Here is a 23685-nt window from a genome sequence, read left to right on the forward strand (position 1 = left end):
AAGTAGAAAAGGAGTAAGGAGTAGATGCAGTGACTTAAACTTTGTATATGTTGAACAGCATGTTTGCATATTAAGACCATTCTTAAACAAACATACTATAATGAGCAAGCGTTTACCAACAGTACAGGCAATAAACCTTCTCCATGTCCCTTATATATGGTTTTAGGGTTTGTTATAACATAACTATTACATGGAGATGTTGTAATAATTAAAAGTTCTATACCATAATTTGGGAATTTACATTAACATTTCCAGGAAGTAAAGTAACCTGTAAAATAAGATGATATTGGATATATTATGAGCTCATCTCGTATTTTAAATGTAAAATCTTAAATCTCCAAAGGAACCACTAACTCCAGCTGTCAAATAAATGTAGTCAAGCAAAAAAGTAAAAACATTTTCCCCTGATATGTGGTGGAAAGTTTCCCAAAATGGGAATTCATAGGTGAGGTTTATGAACCTGTAACATGACCTCAAGTACTACCTTCTGTAGAGTTTGACTGCAGTTCAGTGTCTGCAAATCTTAACACAAAGAGCCAAAACCTCCAGGTGTCAATAATAAAAGACTTTCTCCAAACCGAAGATCAGATTTGCTTCACGTTTTTTATTTTAAACTCAAAAAGGTTTGTGGGGCTCAGGGGGAAGAAAGAAGTCTGTGAAAAAAGCCGAACACACACGGTGTGAAAAGTGAAACAGTATAAGTCCAGTATATTATTCAAAAGGCAGCAGCAGAGCGCTTGCAACAACTTGTCTCTCACCCTCTGAGAGTCCACAGTAAACAGCGCCCGGTCACGTGACCTCTGCCGCCCATTTTTCAGAGCGTCAGTCTCTTGAAAAAATGGTTTGTAGACATTTTGAAAAGAATGCCTTACAATAGAATACAGACATCAGCTCCATGTGTTGAACTGCTGGAGAGGAGGGGAAGGATGCGCTGCTGGTGCCAGAATGTCCACTTGAGGCTTCCATAGTTGTAGTCCAGAGAGGAACAAAAAGGTTCAAATCTGTTGGACGACATTCTGGGCTGCCGACGATCAAATCCAGAAACGCCACATCGACGTTTGTGTCCTGATTCAGAAAAATCCTCGAGTGTGACGAGCCAGGACGCACAGCTGGTAATTGTTCCCTGCAGGATCTTCAGCTGTCCCCACACTCTCTTTTGTTTTTGTGCTTCAGCTGATTTTTAAGTCACAAAGCGTCTCCGGTGGCGGTCGGGTGTTTTCCTCATCAGGCCAGGTAGATGCCCGGAGGGGTGGGGCTGAGGGAAGGATGGGTGAGGAGGCGTGGGGTCCTGCTCCACGCCTGCAAAGGAGGTCTGCAGACCTGCTGAGTCCTGCAGAGAAAACAGAAGGTGACACGTCAACAAGAAGAAGACTTAAAAGAATGAAGATGATGGGTCTGACGCAAAAAGGTAGTAGCTAGTTGGTGAACCTCTTTTTCCCCCAGACATGTTGGGACCTAAAAAATGCGTCCGGCTGGGATTTCTAAATCGCCCAAAATGTTCAGGGTCTGCATCTCAATCATTACTCTCAGCACCACAGCAACACCTGACTGACAGGAAATCTGGATCATGACCTGGAAAGCTGGTACGTACATGTCAGTGTCAAATAAACATACCAACATAAGCTCCACAAAACACATGTTTAATTGCAGCTAAAGGTGAGAGTTTCTCAGGTAAAGCTAAACTATTTTTTTATTTGTTTAACATTGCCACCGTGCCACCAATTACTTGAACAACCTTCACCCCCTGCACCCTCCTGTCCGTCTGCCTTCTGCCTGTCCTCTTTATTTGTAAAACCGAAATATGGTCACCCTGGTGCTCTGCTTGAGCTGGCAAGCTAACCACCGCTAAAACTAGCGCTACTAATCTCTCTGAGCACCTTCTGTTTTCTCTGTACTATCCCATTAATGCTGCCCTGGCATTTTAGTCTCAGGATTGGACATCATTTCATCCAATAAAGAGTTACTGAGCCTGTGGACCTTTACTGCACGTCGTCCCCTCTATCTCCTTTATTTCCTGTTTCTCTATCCAGTCCCTCCAGGATTACACAATGTTGCAATCACAACTTAACACAAATTCTTAAAAATTAAACCTGAATTCAGCGCGACTTTCAACTTTGACCAATCGCTGCAACTTTTCTGCAAATGACCTCATCGCCGTTTCCCCCAAAACATCATATTTCAGCAAACTCACTTCCTTGTTTAGAAGACGCAGCAGACATGTGTGATACCAACATCTCACAATTACATACAAAAAAAACTGCCACAAAATCAGGAATTTCAGGCTGCAACAATCACAAAAAAGGACCACGAAATCCTGGAGGGACTGACTATCCTATCCCAAAGAAAGGCAAACAGCCAAAAAAATATCTTTAAAAAAATGACTGAAACAAGGAAGGAACGACTCTCAGATCCACCTCTCTAACTGTCCCCTATCAAGCTAGTTCAGGCCCTGATAAGCTTACGTAGTTTATTCAAAATACAAATTTGTGCCACAAAGCTTCTGTAAACTACTCCTCTTTTTTGTGGGGCAAGTTATAAATCAGCTAACCGTGGCGAATCTACTGAAATAAAATTTTAAAAAGCCAACGTTTACCGTTTTAAAATGTTGGCTTGATCCTGTTTGAGGGTCAATGATTGGAATTTAAGTCCAGTTAGATCCAGTTTAGAATCATTTTTCCAGAATAAGCAAATGGGAAAAAGAGGCCAAATGGCAGTAGAGTGGTCATTTGCTCATGCACGTGTGTGTGCACGCTGCATGCATGGCTGCATCGATCCCAGCTGACAGGTGTATTGTTTCCCAAGAGCCATACACTCAGTGACGGCAGAGGGAAGAAAGACTAACGCTCCTTCTGAAGACTCTTTAATTGTCTTTGGTCTGAGTGATGTTCCCGTCTGACTGACCACAGTTTAGGGAAACCCCTCCTCACCCCCCCCCCCCCCACCTCTAACTCCTCTACACATCCCTTCTACACATTAACATCCTCTTAATCTCCCCTGTTCCCCCCTCACTCCAGCCTAATAATGAAAACTGCTTAAAGGAGTAATTGGACTCCGTGTAATCAAATAAAAAAGATGAGAGCGTTCTGCGTCTCTCGCTAATGATCAGTTCGTTAGACAGAATATGGAGAGGATCTCAGGGGATTAATTGACCTCTAAATCAGATGGAAATGGCTTTAATTAGCGAGGAGGAGCTGGGAGGAGTCGTTGATAAGAGAGATGTTTTCTACGTGATGTCTTTTTACAGCGCTCTTCCACTAAAGGCCAATTTATACTTCTATGTCGAGTATCATGCACTGTTGTGACTACTTGTGTGTTGTTGTCTGCATCGCTCTGCAATAACGCCATCAAAACGCTTGGCGGTCGAAAATTGATGTTTTGTCCCATTAATATAAAAAAATAAAGTATGGCTTTCATAGAAACATAAAGACCATAAAAATTCAAACTAAATCAAATGGACTGACATAAGATGTCAAATCATACATCTCAAAGTAGTAAGCAAACCAAAACAATAAACTATATCTCTCAGTAAGTGGCTCTATCCGCAGAAATATGATACTATGAGTGCGACAACAGCAGCTACTTTAAACGTTAAAGCATTGTTTCATTCTTATTGGCTAAATTACCAGCCAGAATTTAATTTCCCGATATAATTCCAATAATGAAAATATGCCCAATATTGGCCGATAATTATTGTGCATCCCTAAAAATGATGCTATGGAGACAGTGAGTCAGACCACACCCTGAGCCCCGCTGTTTTTAATTTACATGTCTTTACATTTTGGTGAAAATTCACCTTGCATTTGCTGCCAGCACTTCCTGTCTACGCTGTTACCACTGAGACAGGCACCTATTACCTGGATTGCTTTTGATAGTAAAGAAAACGCCTAAATTTGATGCTTATAGGGCAAGGTATTGTTTTGCTTTCTAAATTTATGGACACTTTCTAAAATGAAAATCAGCAATGTCACAGTCAATGGAGAGAGTACAATGGGGGGAAAAATGGTTAAAAAGGTTCACATCACCTAATTTTAGGAAAAAACACATTTTCACACAAAGCTCTAAACAAACTGTTTCTATGGAAGAAGCTCCAAACCCGTTCACATCTAACGGGGGAAAGAGATCCTCTGAGCGCACCACAAACTACGTTCACATCCACTGTACTGTTGTGAAGAGACAGACATCAGATACAAAACAAACCGCTGACTTGTGTTACTCACGGTGGTTTCCTGGGACACTGAGCGGGTCCTCTAGCGGCAGGGGGGGTGTTGGTGGTGCTACATGTAGTGCCACTGTCCCTCCACACCCATCCCAACACCACCCATAGGAGCTGCAGGACGAACACACAATTAAATCATGAATTACCTGTATCATTAAGTCACATTAATGCATCAGGAATGGAACTAAGTGTTCTCAAGTACAATCCTCGAGTACAACTTCTATTGCACCTGATCTCAGAGGCAAATATTGGACTTTACTCCACTACTTTGTTTGATAGCTTTAGATAAATTGCAGGACAAAGTGTTCCCTTATGGGTAAATCATCCCCTTTCTTCAGCTAAATAAACTCTTTAAATCCCTCTTAGAAGAGAGCAACGCTACAAACATGATAATCTTATAGACCATGATGCATTGCTCCAGATTAAACTACCCAACAGGATATAAAGGAGTTAAAATGAGCTCAACCCTTCTACAGCAGTAAAATGCAACAGCCATATTAATACAGAGAAACACTGACAGGGAACAATTTACTGCACTATGAGTACTTTTACTTTAGTAAGTAAAAGTAAAATTTGTTGAAAATCCTTATTCACAGTGTGTGGTATTGATAGTTTTGCTTGAAAAAAGAGGATCTGAATACCTTTTCCACCACTGGATTTCAAGGTAATCAAGTCTCAAGAGCAACAATCAGCTATATAATAATAATAATAATAATAATAATAAGTATCCAGAGTGCTGTTCTATATCCTGACGACATGATCTCCAGATGATGAGACAATAGGTCATCATCTTGGGAATACAGGCCTAAACATGTTATCAGCAACCACGGTCATAATCAGCGTACATTGTTGTCCTTTTATTTTATTGCATTTTGACAGAAATTATCAGAAAACAATGAAGAAGATGGAGTTCAAATCAAAAAGCACCACATGGTGTTCAGTGGTGTGGCTCTGGGGAAGGTAATGAGGTCAGGTGCTCGCACACTATGATCTAGCATGGCAAAACGTTTGAACATTTATTCCTAAAAACTTACCAGTCACTATTTAAAGCTACTCGTACTTATTTATTGGTTCCTAGAAACTATGTTTTAGTAATTCGTAACTATTTGCACATTTGAATAGTTACTAGTAACCAATTCCATTTTACCAGTCACTATTATTTGAAAAACTAGAAAAAAATTTGTCTGAAAAACTGAGTACGAGTTGTCCTAAAAGGATAAACCTGTTCTTAATCACATGACAACATGACCTTTCCGCAGGACAAACTTTACATCTTTTGCCCCTTAAGTAGTTAAATATGTTTATGTTTATATACCCATTAAGAACTGCATCCACAACAACATACTGTGTGTGTGTGTGTGTGTGTGTGTGTGTGTGTTTACCAGGTGGTCTGATTCCCATGTGTGTCTGTCCGTCCATAACGAAGCCTCCCATTGGCTGACCATCTGGGCCGTACGGTCCTGGCTGGCTCACTGCGGACACGGGGGGAGATTACGCTTTTTAATTATCTCACTGCCTCCTGCTGTCCCACAGTGATGACATCACTCTCACATTCACACTGTGAGGCGGAGGATGGTTTGACAGCTGCTGTCTATCACACAGCTATTCCTTTATGAAGCGGTCAGCCTCTACTTCCTGAGGACATAAGCGTCATCACCATCCATCAACTACTCAACAACTACTGGCCAGATTTACTCGACCTTGGATAGTCCTGCTCTCCAGAGGATCAACGGGGATTCTGGTGACACCTTGACTCGCCCTTTAGCCCCAACCTTTTGGACAACGTCTACATTTAATATCCTGACTCTAAAAGTATCTAAATCATCAGTCTGTCTGTTTTTCCAACACGTCGTATGATGTTGCCTCAGCCTCTAGGGGGCCTATAGTCCCGTAAGACTTTCAAAATAAATAAACTTATGTACGCATGGTCAAGACCGCTTGGCGTCACTTTGTAATGCACTGGAATGCCTTAGCGTCATAGTTCAACACACTAAGGGAAGCACTGTAGCGTTGTTTTCAACCCTAAAGGTAGGTGTATAATATGTAACGGTAAAGTAAGGAGGTGGTTGGGGTGGATGGTGAGCCAGAAACCACACTTTCAAGAAGGAGACCAGTGTCTATTTCCCGTATGAAACAAAAAGTTGACAAGTTTTATTTGTTGCGTAACTTACTCAAGTAACGTTATTTTAGGCCAAAGCATGATGTTTTTCAACACCAAATCAGCAACGTTACGTTTCGTCAACGTTAACTAGCAGTTTTATTTTGAAAGTCTAACCAGATGTTGAATATTTATTGTTGCTAACTTTACATCCAAAAACGAGTCTGTATGTGTGGAGTTGGAAGTGAGAATGTGTTGTGTGAAACGGCCCATTGTTACATGAAACTAGCAGCCAGTATTGGTGCATTAACAGCCGGACCAACAGCCTTAAGATCATGTTCATTTTAATAATTAACACTTTAATAACATTTTGTGCTGAGACTTTTACAATTCACTGTAAACAACAGCTTACTAAGCAAAATATCTTTTATTTCTTTTAAATCATTTTAAATGATTTATTACATTCAGTGCAATATCTTCTTACGTGCAATATTCTTTCTAAATGTAACATTCTGTGTTTGTCTTAACTGTTTCTTGTTGTTTGGTTTGCACCGTTTCGGAGTAGTACTTCTAATTTTGTTGTATATTTTGTACAATGACAGTAAAAGCTTTCTATTCTATTGTGAAACGTTGCATTTCAGTTAGGTTTAAGAAAAGAATGGTTTTGGTTAAAATAAGTATGCTACTAAGTTATGTAAGTTATGTAACTTTCAGAGCATTACTAAAAAGCATCAATGATGCCGTTCACACGGGAAACAAACATGAGACTCCGGGATGAAAGTCCGGTGTCTGACCCATCCCTCCTCCTTATTCGGACTATTCTGTTATTTATACTAGGCCTACCTTAAGTGGTAAACAATGACGCTAAAGTGCATTAAAACCTGACACCAAGCATCCATGTGTGATGACTTGAGAGGGAGAACTGATTGGAATTACAGGAAAGATGAGAGTTGAAGCAAAAAGCTGCTGATATTCTAAATTTGTTCTTAGGTCCTGACAGCCTGATATCTCTTCTTCCTTTGCGCCATTGAGCTCAAATGTTGTCCAGAAACTATTACGGTCGACCATTAATCAAATATGGGACTTTAAAGTAAACGTTTTCATCCTCGTGGGGAAATCCGCTTGATAAGGGTTCATCTTGAGGGGAAGTGAGGGTTTTTAAATCTACATAGTCAAATTCCCAGGACTCAAGTCTTTAACAGTTTCTCATCGCGGTCATTCAGCAGTGTACCGATGCTTTTGTGTGGAAGTCAGCCCCGGGGTTAATGCTAACAAAGCTTAGGGGCCAAAAGGCTAGCGGTACTTTAGCCCTGCTTTAGCCGGGCTCCTATTTGTTTTAATCCCAGGTTAAAATGTTCAATGGCGTGGTCAGTCAAAGCGATTAGCGTCTTTGTCTGGAGCTAATCCTGCTGGGGTTTAGAGGCCATTCAATCCTGGAGTTTAAGCCTTTCTGTGCGCTTTAACACACTGAGGAGCAAAGAGACACAGTAAGTGGGGGGGGGTTCACCACTGACACTTTTTAGTGCCCATGCTGCTTTTTTCCTGCTCTCTTTACATGCACATTAGTATTGCAGTTATAATCAGGTTTTTGGAGTATCACTGTATAGTTTTGTGCATTCAGAAATTTGGATAAACCCTGCATATGCCAGCTGGAGAACGCCAACAGAAACCCCGAATACTGTGGCATGTAAACTCCCAATCCAGTTTCTGATATCAGTCATGTTCACACTTGTGTCCCCAAATCAAATTACATTGTAGCTAGTCAGTAGAACAAAATTTATGATAAATGATGTAATAATAGTCTACACGCTGACATAAAAGTGAAAGGGATGACAAAGGTAATAAAGAGGACAGATGTTACAATGTCCAGACTCCCAGAAAATAAAGTGAGTTCAGCCTCAACTTCTGAGTTGGTAGAAAAGTGACAGTCGAGGACACACTTGCACCCATGCACGCAAATGATCAGAAACCAGATACTGTAAAATTCCTGCATACAGGGATATGAATAAATGGGTTTGTTTGTTTGGATTTAATCAAACCTCATGTGCATGTAAATGTACTCCAATACGCTCTTACAGGGGCATCCAGTACATCATAATCCATTGCAATTATGCAACATGTTCTTGACTCAGCTTTTAACAATATACAGTTCACACGTCACACAGAGCTGCATGATATTTCAGCTAGGCAGGTTACAAAAACTCCTTTAGCTATAAAAGCAAATGCCAGAACAAATGAAGGATTCTAACACTTATCATGGTCGTATATTTTATTTTGGTTTGGCCGAAATAGTGGTTAAAATGTTGCATGGCTGACTGACAGACTCATGTTGACTTTCACAACATAAAAGCCATCACAGGCCGAAAGCTGGCTGCTACTGAAGCGGATTCTTGGACCGCAATGAAGTCAGCAAAACTTGCACATAATTAGGGCATTCACTCACAATTAAAACTACTTTTCCAACATGTAAAAAATTATTGCATTCCCTGTTGTCTTATCAGTAAACTCAATTATCCATCCATCCATCCATCCATCGTCAACAGTTTATCCTGAGTTCAGGGTTGCGGGGGCTGGAGCCAATCCCAGCTGACATTGGACAAAAGGCGGGGTACACCATGGACAGGTCGCCAGTCCATCGCAGAACTCAATTATCAGACTTCATGGACAACAGGAAAGCACGAGGCTAAGTATGTAACTGCATTAAAGTAACATCAAAACAAAGGTTGTCACTCAAATGAGGCGTGGCACTACGGATAAACAGACCCACTAATCAATGCCATAATTATGAATTTTTTAAAGAAATTATGTCTCAATTCTTCATTATCAATAGTGATAGCTCTATCCAAAATTGTTACTTGATCAAAACAAGAAGCTTCAACGATCACAGTATCTATGTTTGAGTTTCAATTCTTCTGCATTTTATTTGCTTTTCCGACACCAACTGTCAAATAAAGTCAGACCTTCCTGGAACAAAGGGAAGTGTATTCATTGCCCACGCCATTATCATACATTACTGTGGCTGCGTTCAGACTGCAGGCCAAAGTGACTCAGATCTGATTTGTTTATAACAGTGTGAACAAGTTACATGGAATCTTTTCCACTTTGGATTTGGGCCACTTTTCTAACCTATACTTGCCGGGCTTGTGCATCACATATATGTTCCTTGTCTGGACGGAAAGCATTAGAGAGAGAGAGTTGTAGGACTAATACGTACTGTACTGAGCCAGGAAATGTAATGTAGATATGAACAGGACACACAGTTGTGAACATCTGTCATAAATTGGGAGGAAATTGGGAGAATGTGACCCCGGGTGTTCAAAATATCACCATTAACAGGTAGAAAAGAAGGTCAAAGCATGTGTTCTAAACAAAATAATGTCTATCAATTCTAATTATGGGAAGGATACAATATTTGATCATGCTTTGAATATTTGCTTAAAGCCTGTAAATTGATTGATAAGAATTAAGCTTTTTGCTGGAGCCCTGACTGGATGCATATCTGGACCCAAGCGTAAATATAAAGAACTAAAACCTGCCTGCTCGGTTCGATTGGTCGATCATGGGCTGAACGATCCGCCGCCTCGCGTTGATGAACCTGCAAAAAGAAGAGGAGGAAGAAGAAGGAGGGAGGAGAAGGAGACACATAGTGGCAGTTAATAAATGAGGTGGAGAATCCTGTAGAGCTGCAGAGAAACCTCAACATCCTTGCTGCTCACAGAGGCAAAGCTCTGATTCACAGTGGGACATCAAACATCTCACTGCACACAGAATCTCTCAGGTTTCTCTGATATGTAATGTTTTCTTTCTTATTTTCTGAGCCTTCAAACCGACAATGTCCACATCTATCAGTGTAAATGCTAACATAATGTTGTAAGGTCCACATTAGGCTACATTACACATACTTTTAAAATAATCTTCATGTTTCAACAAACTGCTAAGTAATTATTATACATTATGGGGCACGGAAATTTTGTAAACTAGAAAGAAAACGACAAATGTTTTGGACCAATTGGATGGAAATACAGAAATTTTCCAATGTTGCATCAAAAAGTAACTGTGTGTGATACAAACAAATAAACATTTCCATGTTAATGGAGTAATTGATATGGAAACAATGATTAACAGCAAGAAGCAAAGAAAACCACTGGTTTAGCAGCTAAAGCAGTTTGATTCCATTAGCCAACAGTTTGATTTAGCAGATAGAACACTAGTTTGACTGGTCCAGTTCATCAGGTCATGCAGTTTGGTTCAGGTTAACTTACAGTTTGGTTTCAGTAAATTAAATTCAGTTTAGTAGCTAAACCTTTTTGGTTTTCATTAGATTTCCACTAAAGCTAAAAGGTTTATCAGCTAAAACAATTCAGTTCATGTTAGCTAAACAATTCTGTTAAACAGCTAAAACAGTTTGGTTTCAGTAAGCTAAAATCAGTTTAGTAGCTCAAATCTTTTGGTTTTCATTAGCCAGAGGTTTGGTTCAGCAGCTTAAACTTAAAGCTAAAGTCAGGTTTAGCAGCTAAAACAGTTAGTTCAGGTCAGCTTAATAATTCTGTTAAACATAAACTGTTTGGTTGCAGGAAGCTAAATTCAGTTTAGTAGCTCAAATTGTTTGGTTTTTATTAGCAAGTGGCCCATTTCAGCAGCTTAAACTTAGATTTCCACTAAAAGCTTAAGCTAAAAGTCAGGTTTAGCAGCAAGAACAGTTTGCTGAACAATTCTGTTAAACAGCTAAAACTGTTTGGTTTAGTAAACTAAATTTAGTGTAGTAGCTAACATCTTTTACTTTTCATTAGCCAGAGGTTCGGATCAGCAGCTTAAACTTAGATTTCTGCTAAAAGCTAATGCTAAAAGTCATAGTCGCTATAACAGTTTGGTTCAGGTTAGCTAACAGCTCAGTTTAGTAGCTACCATTAAAAGTTAAGTTCAGGTTAGATCTGCAACAATTAGTCGATTACTTGATTGGTTGACTATTAAATGACTCCAACTATTTTCGGTTTGAGCAATTAAAAAAAAATCTGCTTGATTTACTCAACTATGACATTAAACTGAATATATTTGGGTTGTGTACAAAACAAGACATTTTAGGATGTCCTCTTGGGCTTTTGGAAACACTGATTGACATTTTCCACCATTTACTAACTATTTATAGACAACTTATCAATCAATTGAGAAAATAACAGATTAGTTTAGATTTGAAACAGATTAGTTGACTATAAAAATAATGATTAGTTGCAGCCCTAGTTCAGGTTAGCTAATGGATCAGTTTAACAGCTAAAATAACTTACTTAGTTAAATTCTGATTTATGTATTTGCAATTTAAATCAATTTAAATTGAGCTGTTTGTTATTTTGCTGTGGTGTTACTGAAGCTTGGCCAACTGCCAATCAATGAATATATATTGTTGTACACAACAGGGCAACCAGCACATTAGTCAGATTATAGTAGGCTACTTTAGCAATTATTGTGTTTACATTATTTTCCCACAGCTAATACAAGGATTAATACACTGCGTATTAACCAGGTTAATACAGTGACAGAAAGTGTTAACTGCACTGAAGCCGGGGGGCGAAGTCTGAGGTGGCGTCGGGCTTCAGCAGTGCATTCATACATGTCCCCTTCTAAGTACACTCTTGAAAGCCATTATCCTGGTATGCGTGAACTATGACCTAGCACCTTCGGTGACCCCCCCACCCCCTATTCCCCCATATTCCCCCAGCCGCCTCCCCTCTGCAGAGGAGTGCTCTGGTCTTCCTCAGCTTAAAGCCTTCTGAACTGCCCGCCGACTCCTCCTGACTCGCCCCGGAGTGAAAGCTCTGTGGTTCGCCACTTGATTTATGCCCCCTACAACCAACCCCCCCCCCCCCCCCCCCCCAGGTGGGATGGTTCCATTTCAACTTATTCAGAAAATAGGGAGGAGAGGGGGTAAAAAAAAGAAAGAAAGAAAAGTGGGGGGACGACCCTGTTTCCTTTTGAGGAAAACAAAAGCCACAACGGCCTTTTCAGGGAGTAAAAAAAGGCAAGCAGGGGGAGGAGGAAGAGGGGAGGAGAAGGAGGAAGGGTTAGATACAGAAAGGAGGAAGGATTTTTAGGGGAAGCTACACTAAGCTGTCAGAAGCTGCGCAGAAACCACTTTCAGTAAAATATTTGATATCAGCTGGTCTGATATCGATGGAGCCTCCTCCCTGAACAGCTGATAATACTCAAATAATCTAATCACTTTACTTTGTGCTCTCCTAAAAATACAAAATAGAGTGTACAAGATAACAGATAAGGGCAGAGCTACTCGTTCTGTAAGCATTTTCTAAGAAACAATTTAAAAACGCGTTTTACTGGAAGACTACAGTACATGCTGTAGGACAGTCTCACAAGATGATTAAAAAAAGAATAATAAAAGAATAAATATAAAATTTATATTTACATATGTGTACAATAAAAGAGTAGTGTTAAAACATTTTGAGAAAGCTTTTCAAAGTATAAATTTATTTATTATTCAACTACCCGCTCCTCCCTCGCCTCCAGCCCCGCCCCTGAGGTGGAGAGGTGTAGCTCCTCTCTGTAAAGTCAGAAACCTCTGCTGAGGTTTTAAACAAAGCAGCTACACAACCACAATCACCAAACACACACACAAATACACACCAACCCACTGCTTGTAAAACAGTTGCTAAGCCCCGCCCACCCCGGGTGTCATTCTCAGGTCAGCACTCCCCTCCTCCCCCACCTTCTCACCCCTTCCACAACGGGTGGGTTTAAATAAACCAGTCCAGCTGTTTGCCATGAAAATACCATTTACACCAACTGCCTCCACCACACACACACACACACACACACACACACCCACACACACACACACACCCCTCCCTCCTGGTCACAAATCAACCAACACAGTTGAACAACATGTCCTCATATGGAAAAGACAGAATAGGTCAATAGTTGATGTCTTCAAAATGACATAAATAAGTGTTTTTTTCCCAAACGACTAATATGTTGTTTTCTGTTCCCCATTGCAACACAAGGAAACCGGTCGACAAGCATACAGGAAACAAGGAGAAAGGAGAGGAAACACAGTGAAGAGAGGAGTCAATGAGAGGTAATAAAAGGAAACAGGACAGGGGAGGAGCCAAGGAGAGAAAATGTAAAAATGCAAGGCAAGGAAGCAAGGTGAGGAGAGGAAACAAGGAGATGAAGAAGGTGAGTAGAGGAGTCAGGGAGAGAAAATAAAATGAAGCAATGTGAGAGGAAGAAAGAAGAGGAAACACAGTGAAGAGAGGAAAGAAGTAAGGAGAGGAAATAAAAGGAAGCAATAGAAGAAAACAGGGAAAGATGAAAAGAGGTTGAAGAAAGGAAAAGAAAAAAGGTGAAGAAAGGAGAGGAAACAAGGAGAGAAAGAAGTTGAGTAGAGGGGATAATGACAGAAAATAAAAGGAAGCAATCTGAGAGGAAACAAGGAGAGGAGACAAGGTGAAGTGAGGAGAGAAGAGGAGACAAGGAGAGAACTTTTTAAAAATCACGGTGAGGAGAAGGAGGTATGTATGAATTGAAGACTAATATTTATGTAACAGTCCAAATGAATCCCCTACATACCAACAGTTGTGCACACACACACACACACACGTCTGCGGTCTGTGATCTGACAGCACAAACCAGTGAACAGCAGTCGGATCAAACCGCCTCCTTCCTGCTATATTCACAGGCTTCGTCGTCTCCACTCGTTTACTCCTGAATCTGCAGAATCAGCACTCCAGAGGCGTTACTACGGCAACAGCCAAATATTCGTATGGCAGCGGGACCGACTAACGACCACGGAGGCCGACAGGCTCCAGTACGTAACGCGCGCGGGAGTGAGCGAGCAAGATTACTATTATTATTTATTCTCCTGTAAATTAGCGGGAGAATAAGATGAACCAGCTGTAGCTCTGTGTCCTCTCTGCTCCACCTGAAGCGGCTGTAAGCTGTGCTTTATCAGTGCGCTGAAATTAACCTGTGTGGATTTGTGGTGAGGTTGATCACCTGATAGGCAGAGGAGGCATTTTACATATTTCATTTCAAAATCTATGTTTGCCCCCCCTCCTTTCCTAATGTAAAGTTTTATTTCGCATTGCCTTCCTGGCGCATATAGGAGGCGGTTTACTAAGTGACCAGTCAATCACTCACACACAGTTGCTGGAGGCCGGTGCAGCAAAGTGCATCAATATTACAGACTTTTCTTTTGTGCTGCTGTTACTTCTAGCTGAAGGCAGCAGTGATGATGTCTGCAGCAGGGGTGGGTACATCTAATGTAGGCATACTCTTAATTTCGCTACATTTTCCATTCATACCTTCATAACGTAACCAGTCTGTGATCTGCATTTTGCTTCATTAACCCGAAATGAGCTGTGATCCAGGCTGTGTCGCAGTTCCGCAGTAAAGCGCTGGTCGGGCGCTTGTCACAGTCACAGAGCAGGGCAGATGCAAACATTTAGAAAATCAGGCAACTATCTTTTCCGTTTAAGACTTTATTGTTCTACTAATACAACTGAAATCTAGTGAGCGCACACTGGCACTAGTGGCCTGTTGGAAAGCAGCCTGTTAACAAGCCAGCAAGTGAAATACTTTCACTTTCCATTAACGGCGCATTAAAAGCGTCTTAATCTCTAAGATCTATGTCAGATGATCACTGCATTGCTTGAGATATATTAAAAGTGTCCTGTTGTTGAACAGAGCATCGCTTTGGACATTAGCCTGTTTCTTTTCTTTAAAACGCAGTGGTGACTATTTGTTTTATTGTGATGTCCAACGGTGAGTCCATAAAAACTAATAAAACCAGTAAAACTAATCTTTCACTCACCAGCTACCAGCTGTTATTTATTTTTGAGATGCACAGAGAGCAAGAGAGAATATGGTGGATAAAACAGTCCTGTTGGGTTTTTATGCACGACGCACAGCTTCCTCTGTATGCAGGTTTACCTGCTTCAACAACGAGCTGCTCCGTGTTACTGCCACAATAATTCTTTGCATTGTAAAGATTATTTAGATGCTCTAGGAATAATCAGATTTTATTGGCAGCCTGTGCTACTGCAAAGCAAGTGGTTTGGTTGGCTGCATCTCCATAATAAAAGGCACAGGCAACAATAGTTGTCTGGGCAGCAAAAGTGATATTTTAAAGTGATCTTATCAACACCTTCATGGAGATTTAAAAAGGAAAATAATTGTAGAAATAGCTAAATTACAGATAATCAGCAGGCAAAGCTGCACAGCTGTTTCTAACCTGCTGAACAGCAGATGGAATAGGTTTGTAATTTTTTTTCTTTTTATGGGAGTAATTGTACTTTTCTTGAGTAAAGATTTTGAGTACTCTACCTGCAGCTGGCCAGCAGCACCTATAGGCCTACTAGCGCTGCCATGGTGACTATGAGACAGACAGACAGCAGAGACGAGGTCTATAGCAAAACAGAGTCAGAACCAGCACAGCACAATGCACCAGTTTATGGTGAGCATGATGATGATATGGATTATTTAGTTACCATACTCAAGGGCTCAGCTGAGGTGATGACTTTACTTTAGAAGAGTTAGAGAGGGGTTTCTAGTTTTGAAAATGTACTGGCTTATAAAGTTATCTACACTACACTCTCCTTGCATAAAATTCTTAAGAATGCAGGAATAAAGTTCTCTAAAGACACAGGGCCCCGACAAATACTTTGTCTGGAGAGTGGACTGACCAGGGACAAACTCCTGGGCCACTTTTTTGCCCCCGTGTCTGACCATCCTTGACCTTAAAAAGTCCTGCATTTGTGAATACATGTCCATAAACAATTTAAAAGTAACAGTGGTCAAAATGTTCACACAGAGATGAGCATCCTGCAGTATTTTAAGAGGAAGAGGACAGAGGAGCAGGAGCAGAAGTAACTGAGGAGGATGAGCCTGGAAGTTGTATGGACAGATAGCAGACAGACTGTATAGCATGTCATCAGAGTTTGCATTGAAGTAAGTTCTGTGTTCACAAACATTTGTTGCTTTCCTAGATGTGAGATGAAGTGACCACAGAACAGGGAGAGTCAGGGCCGAGTGAGACACAGACAAGTGGAACATTAAGAGAACGGAATACATTTGTGCCGTGGCGAGCTACATTAACCAGCAGCTGTTCCATGGTTTATGTAGTTGGTTTTGTTCTAGTTAGCCTATATTATACTCTGACTGTGCACCCAAGTCTTCATAATCTCCCCTCCCCAGTCTGTTCTCCATCTTCTGTCACTGCAAATACCCTCTTTTACACAATAATAAGTAAATTCTGTTTTCAAAAGTTATTAGAAATTAGCATTTAAGTGCTCTGATTTCAGCATCCCCCCCCAGGTTCAAAGTCGCTCCTACGTCCCTAAGTGTTTTCAGTTAGATTCCTGTTCCACCTCCTTGTCTCATCTAGTCAAGTCACCAAATGAGGTTCTGCTTCAGTCAGAAGGGGAAACTTGCATTATCACAGACTAACTAAACCTAGATTGAAAGACAGACAGCTGAATTACTGTCTTGTTTTTAAATTATGTGTGCCCATACATGTGTTGATTGGACTGGTCCTCACAGAGGTTTTGTGCGCGACGCAGTTATCTTTTCCAAGCTGCAGCTTATAAACCCTGTTGGCGTTTATAAGTAGGCTAATAAATGGTGGGATGTTTTGAGATATTTTTATGAATGAAAATAAATCACGAATTTTAGAACTTGAACTTCTTCACTGCATTTGCAGGAATATTTTAATTGGCTACTTAAAAAAAATAAACTCATCAAGTTGCCTAGTCTAATGCAATAGACAGTCCATTTTTACTCTGATAGCCTATCTTGACCTTTCCTCATGTGGACACATAGGAGCCGTGATCCTGCTCAACAAAACATGCAAGAATTAAATCCCCACACTGCCATGGATAGTAGTGTTGCAACGGGTTGCAGAATCCGTGGTATGGATCCCTTCCACACGGAGCGGCATGCAGGTGGACTGCGGATTGATTGCAAAGTTTATTATGATTTATCCTGTTTGACTTCTCAAAATATCCTTTATTCTGGAAATGTCAGAGAGTTAGATTCTGAATGTAGAGAACTTTGAACATGAGCAGAAAATCTGCTGAAACACAGGAGCTATTAAAGTCCAGGAGTTTATAACTGAATTAAAATGATTTATTTTATTATTGATGATGTAAAAAGGTGCCACATGCACATTTAAAGAGGTTACCTCAATCAGTCACGTCTGCGTGTGTGTTGATTCAGCAGTGATGATATTAAGTTGATCTACAGGAGAAACTCTCTGCATTATATTCAGTTTTAGATTTTAATTGTTTTATTAAACCTTTGTTAAACTAGAAAAACTCTTTCTTAGCCAAGGCAGGCAGTAGTACAATTGCACATTTAAGATGGGAATCAATAATCAATTACAAGGTCATAAAATATCAAGATATTCTTAAATATTCACCACAATTCAGCAACAAGGACGATCAAATGAGTAAACATCTGAAGGCAGAATTGCCAGCCTTCAAGTCATTTAAAAGCAACCAGTGAAACCGGCTCACAATGTTTCAACCACCTGCCTGACACCTGAATTTTGTGTGTTGCTTTACGTAAATAATTTCCATAATAAATTGATACAGAAAAGGCAGACATTAGTGCAGAAAAACACCAGAATGCAGGAAATTAAGTGTTTAACGGTTCATGCTGCAGTTTTGTTGTTATATTATTATAATTAGACACATGACAAGTTAGCAACATGAAAATGAGACCGTGTTGCTGAGAGTTTTGTTGTGCCATATAAGTAGAGGATGTTTAGTGTTGCTTAACTGCTTTTCAGACTTAACTTGGTGGGGGGGTCAATTATTATGTGGAGATATGAAGTTTTATGGGCTGGGCTAAGCCCCCGAATGTTTCAAGATCCTAAAAACGCCCCTGTTACTCACCACCTCCTTATACGGAATTTATCGCTCTTTATCACTTCTTCTATCACTAGAGGTAGCGGCCTGACAAAAGAGGTAAAAATGTGTAATAAGCTGTTAGTAAGCTGCTCAAGTGAAGCCAATACTGAAGAGCCACTGGCTGCAGAAAGAAGTGTGATTGTATAGAAGTCTGAGAAAATGTTTCTACTTCTCAGCTGATTTATTCCCTCAGTAAACACTTTCCTGATGAGTTTATGGTCTCAGTCACTAGTTTCAAGTCTTCTTCAACACAGCATGATGTTCATTTAGTAAATTATGGTCCCATTTAGAGGAACAGAGACCAGAAAGCAGGGCAGGCTTTAGGGCCTGTGTCCACCAAAGCGTTTTTTCCTGAGGCTTTTTTGAATTGATTGCAATGGGAGCACTGCGTTTTTACAACATCATAAAAAAGCCAGCAGTGTGAAGAGGCGCTTAGCGTCTTTTCCACGCAGGGTGTTTTTTCTGGTCGCCGATAGTGGAAAAATTTTCAACTTTGGGGAAAACGCAGCACTCGTCACTGTCACTTTTCCCCAGCCATCCAATCACAGTGCAGGAGGGGCGGGACAAAACACCACACCGAGCCATTTCCGTTTTTGAACGAAACGATGTGCCTCCTCGCCAAGTTATTTCCTCGTCCGCAAAATCTCACGAACCCATGTGAGGCAAGTCTGTCACCTCGCTCTGCATGTTTCAGCCTTCTCTTCATTCAGAGCAAGTAGGCCTACCCTACTGTGTGGTGACATTTTTACATTCAGTAAAATTAGGTAGCCTACATGCAACACATCTCCTCTACGTATATTATGTATCATAGCAACCAAAGCGTCTTGAAAAAAACGCTGCACTTCCAAAGCGCACCCTAACGCTCCCAGCTAGGCATTCTCAGAACAGCAGCTGCCGTTTTCAGCTGGTAAAATATACTTTGGTGGATACAGAGCGGTGCTATCTTAACACATCGATAGGATAGAGGCGACTTGTATCCGCTGCTCTGTGTACATTTAACTAGCCGTGAACGTGTTTTTGGGATCTATCACTGTTTTCGTCTTCGACAGTGTGTTTTTACTTCATGAACGTTAACTTGAAGATTTTGGTCGCCGTTCGGTTCTACTAAAAGACACTAAGGAGTCGGCTGTTATGCTGGTGTAATAATCCCTGAGGTTGTTCTTCACAGTCCAGACTCGAACTTGCGACCTTGGGTACGGGAGGCAGACGTGCTAGTGAGGAGGCTAAAACTTATGGGCACTAGCATCGGTCACTAGTGCGTCTCTTAAGGCATTGGAGAGCGAGGTTTACTCACTGCAAAGCCTGGCTGGCTACCGTTACACTGGCAAGTATGTTTGTTAGTTTTAAGCCTGTTTTTATCGACAGACAAAATTAGCATCCCAGTTATTAGCACAGTTAACTTGAATTACAGATGCACCTTGCTAACCAAGCTAGCTAACGCCGCCACACTATCATACAAATATGGTCACTTATGCCAAAATTGAGGCGTCAAAACGGGGTGACGTTATGGTGGCTACGTCCACTTCTTTTATACCGTCTGTGGTCGTCTGTGTTTCACTGACTGTGTGAAGAGTTTTTGCATGTTAGCAACCGAAAATGATTGCTATTGCTATTAATGGGACTGTTTTGCAATGTCCTCAGTTGTTGCTTTGTTAACAGACCAAAACTGCACTCAGTCTCTAAGGAGCAGACGCAGCGTGATGTTTGGGTTGGATGGCTGGGTGCATAAAGTGTGTTACTGGTGTTTGAATCCCGTCTCCTGCCAATCAATGTTGGTTCCTTTAAAACATGATCTTTCCCTAACCTTCACCAAGCAGTGCTACTTACCTGAATTAAACTAAACCAAATGAAAAAAAATGACAAATAAAAACTGGGACAAGGTTCTGTTCTTAAAATGCCGGTGAAATTCCTAAACAACTTCCTTGTTTTGTGTGAAAACGGTCACAAAACATGAATATACTTTGGAAATTGGCTAAAAGTTGCCACTGTGTGTTAGTGGTTAAATCCTCAGCAGTGAAACTTACTGATGTTTCCATTTCTGTATCAGTAAACAGAATGGACCAGGAAACATCCAACAGGTCCCTACTTCCCCACATCCACCCTCCAGCTCCAATTAAGGCTCCAATTAACTGCCTCCTGCCCTCTGTAACAGTAAGTGGGGGGATATTTGGACACAGGGCAACCCCCACAGGAATTAATCATTCAAATCATTAGCTTCAGGTTGCCTCAGGGTGGGGGGGGTAGTGTAATGTGTGGCGTCGTCAGTGTCGCAGACTCACCAGTTGTTGACCTGCAGGTTGGTGAGGCCGGTGTCCTGAGCGAGCTGCTTCTTCTGCTCCTCTGAAGGGTAGGGGTGCTGCAGAGAGACAAAACACAAGAGATGTTAACACACTGTGAAACATCACAAGGCTGTTTCCTCTTCTTCATGTTGTTGTTGTCAGTGTGAGCCTCAAAGCTGCTAATTAGCGTTAAAGAAGGGAGGCGGGTTTAGACTCATTAAGGGAATATGAAATGGAGCATAATTAATGAGAAGCCAATTAGGGAGGGACGCCAAGAGGAGAGAGAAAGAGTCCTTAATTAGAATGGGTGTGTGTTGGGGGTCGTTCAGGCATGTTTCTCTAACAGTGGAGGATCAGAACAGACCGGAGGCTGCACAGCTTCATCCCTCTGTGTGTACAGTTCTGCTGCATATGTATGTTCATGTTCATGTATGTATTGATCTGTATTGCTACTATGTGTGTAGGGCTGGGTATCAAGAACCGGTTTCAAGTTGGAACCATTACCAAATGTCCAAGAAGTTTTCCCCTCATCATGTGACTACAATGCAAGAAATGGAAGAAAAGTTATGCATGAAAAGTCCTTCTGAAGTTCAGCTGCAGGTTTACTGTTGGTGTTTTGTCCCAGCCATAAACCTTCATGCAGTTACCAGGATGTGGGTAAACGAAGAGAGAATTGTGTACTATAAAAGGATTTAATTTTGTACATTACCCACTTAAGCATAACATTTGATCAGACAATTCCAGGTACCTGCAAGTTGCATATGGCTCCTCAACCATCACTCCAACCAGTGTGGAAAAATCAGGCCCTCCCTCACTCAGTACACCAACCAGCTTCTGGTACAGAGGGGTCAGTTAAAAGTGGCAAGGGGGCAAATCTTTTTATATGTGTACCTCAATACACAGGGCCCTTCACGACGTGAAGTGCATGGTGGAGTTGCGTTTGGGGCGTGTCCAACTCAAACTTGGCATGGTTGACGGCAGAAAAAAAATTGTCTGTGCGCGTGGTTCAAAAGGGTTTTACTTAGTCTGTGAATTAGTCATGGGTGTGTAGGGCATAACATGCAATACACCAATCAGTCGAGGCGGTTTGAAATGAGAAAGCCGTTTTCAGTCTTTATCTTGTGTGACAGTGACCTAAGCTACATAACACACTCAAGTCAAATACTAGGGTTCTTGAATATTGTATAGAAACAAATAGGCCGAGGCTACAATCGACACGCAGCAGGTAAATTTTGCCCATTGCTGGTTCTAGACTGGAGGGGCAGAAAATACATCTGCCCCCTCGTGACACCGGGCCCAGGCCATGGTTATCTCTCGACTCGACTATTGCAATGCCCTCCTAGCAGGTCTCCCAGCTTGTGCGGTGAAACCCTTACAAATGGTTCAGAACACAGCGGCGCGTCTGGTTTTTGATCAGCCCAAAAGGACTCACTTAAACAGAGTGACTACTGGGTCTGCACCCATCTACCTAAACTCCATAATACAAGTTTACGTTCCTTCTCGGCCGCTACGCTCCTCCAACGAACGCCGCCTGGCTCTGCCATCCCTTCACACAAAGCAATCTCAGTCCCTGTTCTCATCTGTGACACCGCGATGGTGGAACGAGCTACCACACGCCATCAGAGCAGGGGCGTCCCTCTCTAACTTCAAGAAGCTCTTGAAAACTCTGCAGAGAACGCTTTCTCTGGTAACACCTCTAACTCCTAACATGCACTTCCTGTGCTCCTCTTCTTTCCTTACAATTTTCTTGTATCGATTGCACTATTTGTAAACTCTTACTTCTTCCCCTAGGTATTTACCCCATTGATGCTGTGCGTGCTAATAGCTCTAGTATTTATTGATCATAGATCTGACTGACTTACATTACTGACTGATATTTGTTTGTTGTTCTTCAAATTTACATTTGATAAAAGCGTTTGCCAAATCAGTAAATGAAAAAGATTGGTATCTGCATATGCTCAATTTTGTGGTGTCAGAAATTAAAAAGCGCTATCGAGCCTTCTCCAGGTGCTGGAAATCTGCTCTAAATGGACAATATGTCAGTGGACAGAAAAGAAAAGTTCATGTAGAGTTTAGCCAAGTTACGGAACGCTGTGAACAATAAATAAGGTTTCACTGCAACAGCTGACAGCGAAAGAGAGAGAGAGAGAGAGAGAGAGAGTTTCTTCATCTGCTGACTGAAACCAGCTGCTGCAGATCCTCCGCGGCACGTCGCTGCCCGTCCCTGACCCAGATAGCGGCACTTTCAGGAGCTATTTTCACACGGATGTAACATGCAGCGCTGCTAAAGTTCAGACTCATTAAACTCTGCAGAGAACAGAGCAGAACGGCCACAAAGACCGGACACATGTTGGGAGCGCACGTTTGCTGCGACCAAATTCATCAAAAATAACTTAACAGGGAGTATACGTGAAGCACAGCCTGTTCCTGAGATACATTTTCATTTTGGGAGACGTTCTACATTTCAGATGAAAATAGTTGGCTTCATGCAGGAAGCAATCGGCACGTACGAGTGATTTAAGATTACTGCTTTTTTCTTTAGGTTGAACAAAACAGATCCAGGCCTCTAGAACAAGTCTTTTTTTATTGCATTACTTTATTATTTATTTTTTAGAACAGCCTGCTCTTTGCACATCTGGACTACCACTTGGAACATATCTGAACTGTCATTAAACTGGGACTCTTACTACCTATTACTTTAATCGCACACAATTTTCTGAGAGATTCAACAACAGGGGTTTGTTATTAGATTTTACTGGCATGAATATTTTGGCATAACAGAATCAGTAACTGGCAGAAAAATCACTTTATCCTCCATTATAACACCTCACAGTATAACTTCACTTGAAATACATTATATTCTCTCAATTATCTCGTTACCCAATTTAATCATGGACTGCTTTTTTGTCACCTAACTTCATTTTCTCTGCGATGACACTAACACGACTACTGACTCTGCTAAATTTGCTGTGTTTATCAGCCAATTTCTGACAGACTTTCTGACTGTCCTGCGAAGTTCTTCTTCTCCTGCTACAATAAATTAATTTTCGGGCATCGATTGTGCAAATGATCAAACATCACAAAACACACTTCCTTGTGAATATAATATATGAGACTCAATGTATTTAGGATTGATGATTGATAGCACGGATGACTGGTTGCAGATTTTAATTT

The 23685-nt window shown here is 41.2% G+C and overlaps 1 protein-coding gene across 1 annotated transcript in view; it reads right to left on the minus strand.

The window, feature by feature from the left end:
* Window positions 1-1192: 1192 nt before the first annotated feature.
* meis1a (Meis homeobox 1 a) overlaps window positions 1193-23685 on the minus strand; it is a 62619-nt gene continuing 40126 nt past the window's right edge. The window contains exons 10-14 of the mRNA XM_038734679.1: window positions 20512-20588; window positions 9851-9909; window positions 5599-5688; window positions 4218-4327; window positions 1193-1330 (exon numbers count right to left, since the gene is read on the minus strand). Coding sequence (XP_038590607.1) covers window positions 4275-4327; window positions 5599-5688; window positions 9851-9909; window positions 20512-20588 — 279 coding nt within the window. The 3' untranslated portion in view covers window positions 1193-1330; window positions 4218-4274. The remainder of the gene's footprint in view (window positions 1331-4217; window positions 4328-5598; window positions 5689-9850; window positions 9910-20511; window positions 20589-23685) is intronic.

The sequence above is a fragment of the Micropterus salmoides genome, unplaced genomic scaffold, assembly GCF_014851395.1.
Source record: "Micropterus salmoides isolate LMB-PRFRI ecotype aquatic unplaced genomic scaffold, ASM1485139v1 Ms_hic_scaffold_1, whole genome shotgun sequence".
Taxonomy (NCBI): Eukaryota; Metazoa; Chordata; class Actinopteri; order Centrarchiformes; family Centrarchidae; genus Micropterus; species Micropterus salmoides.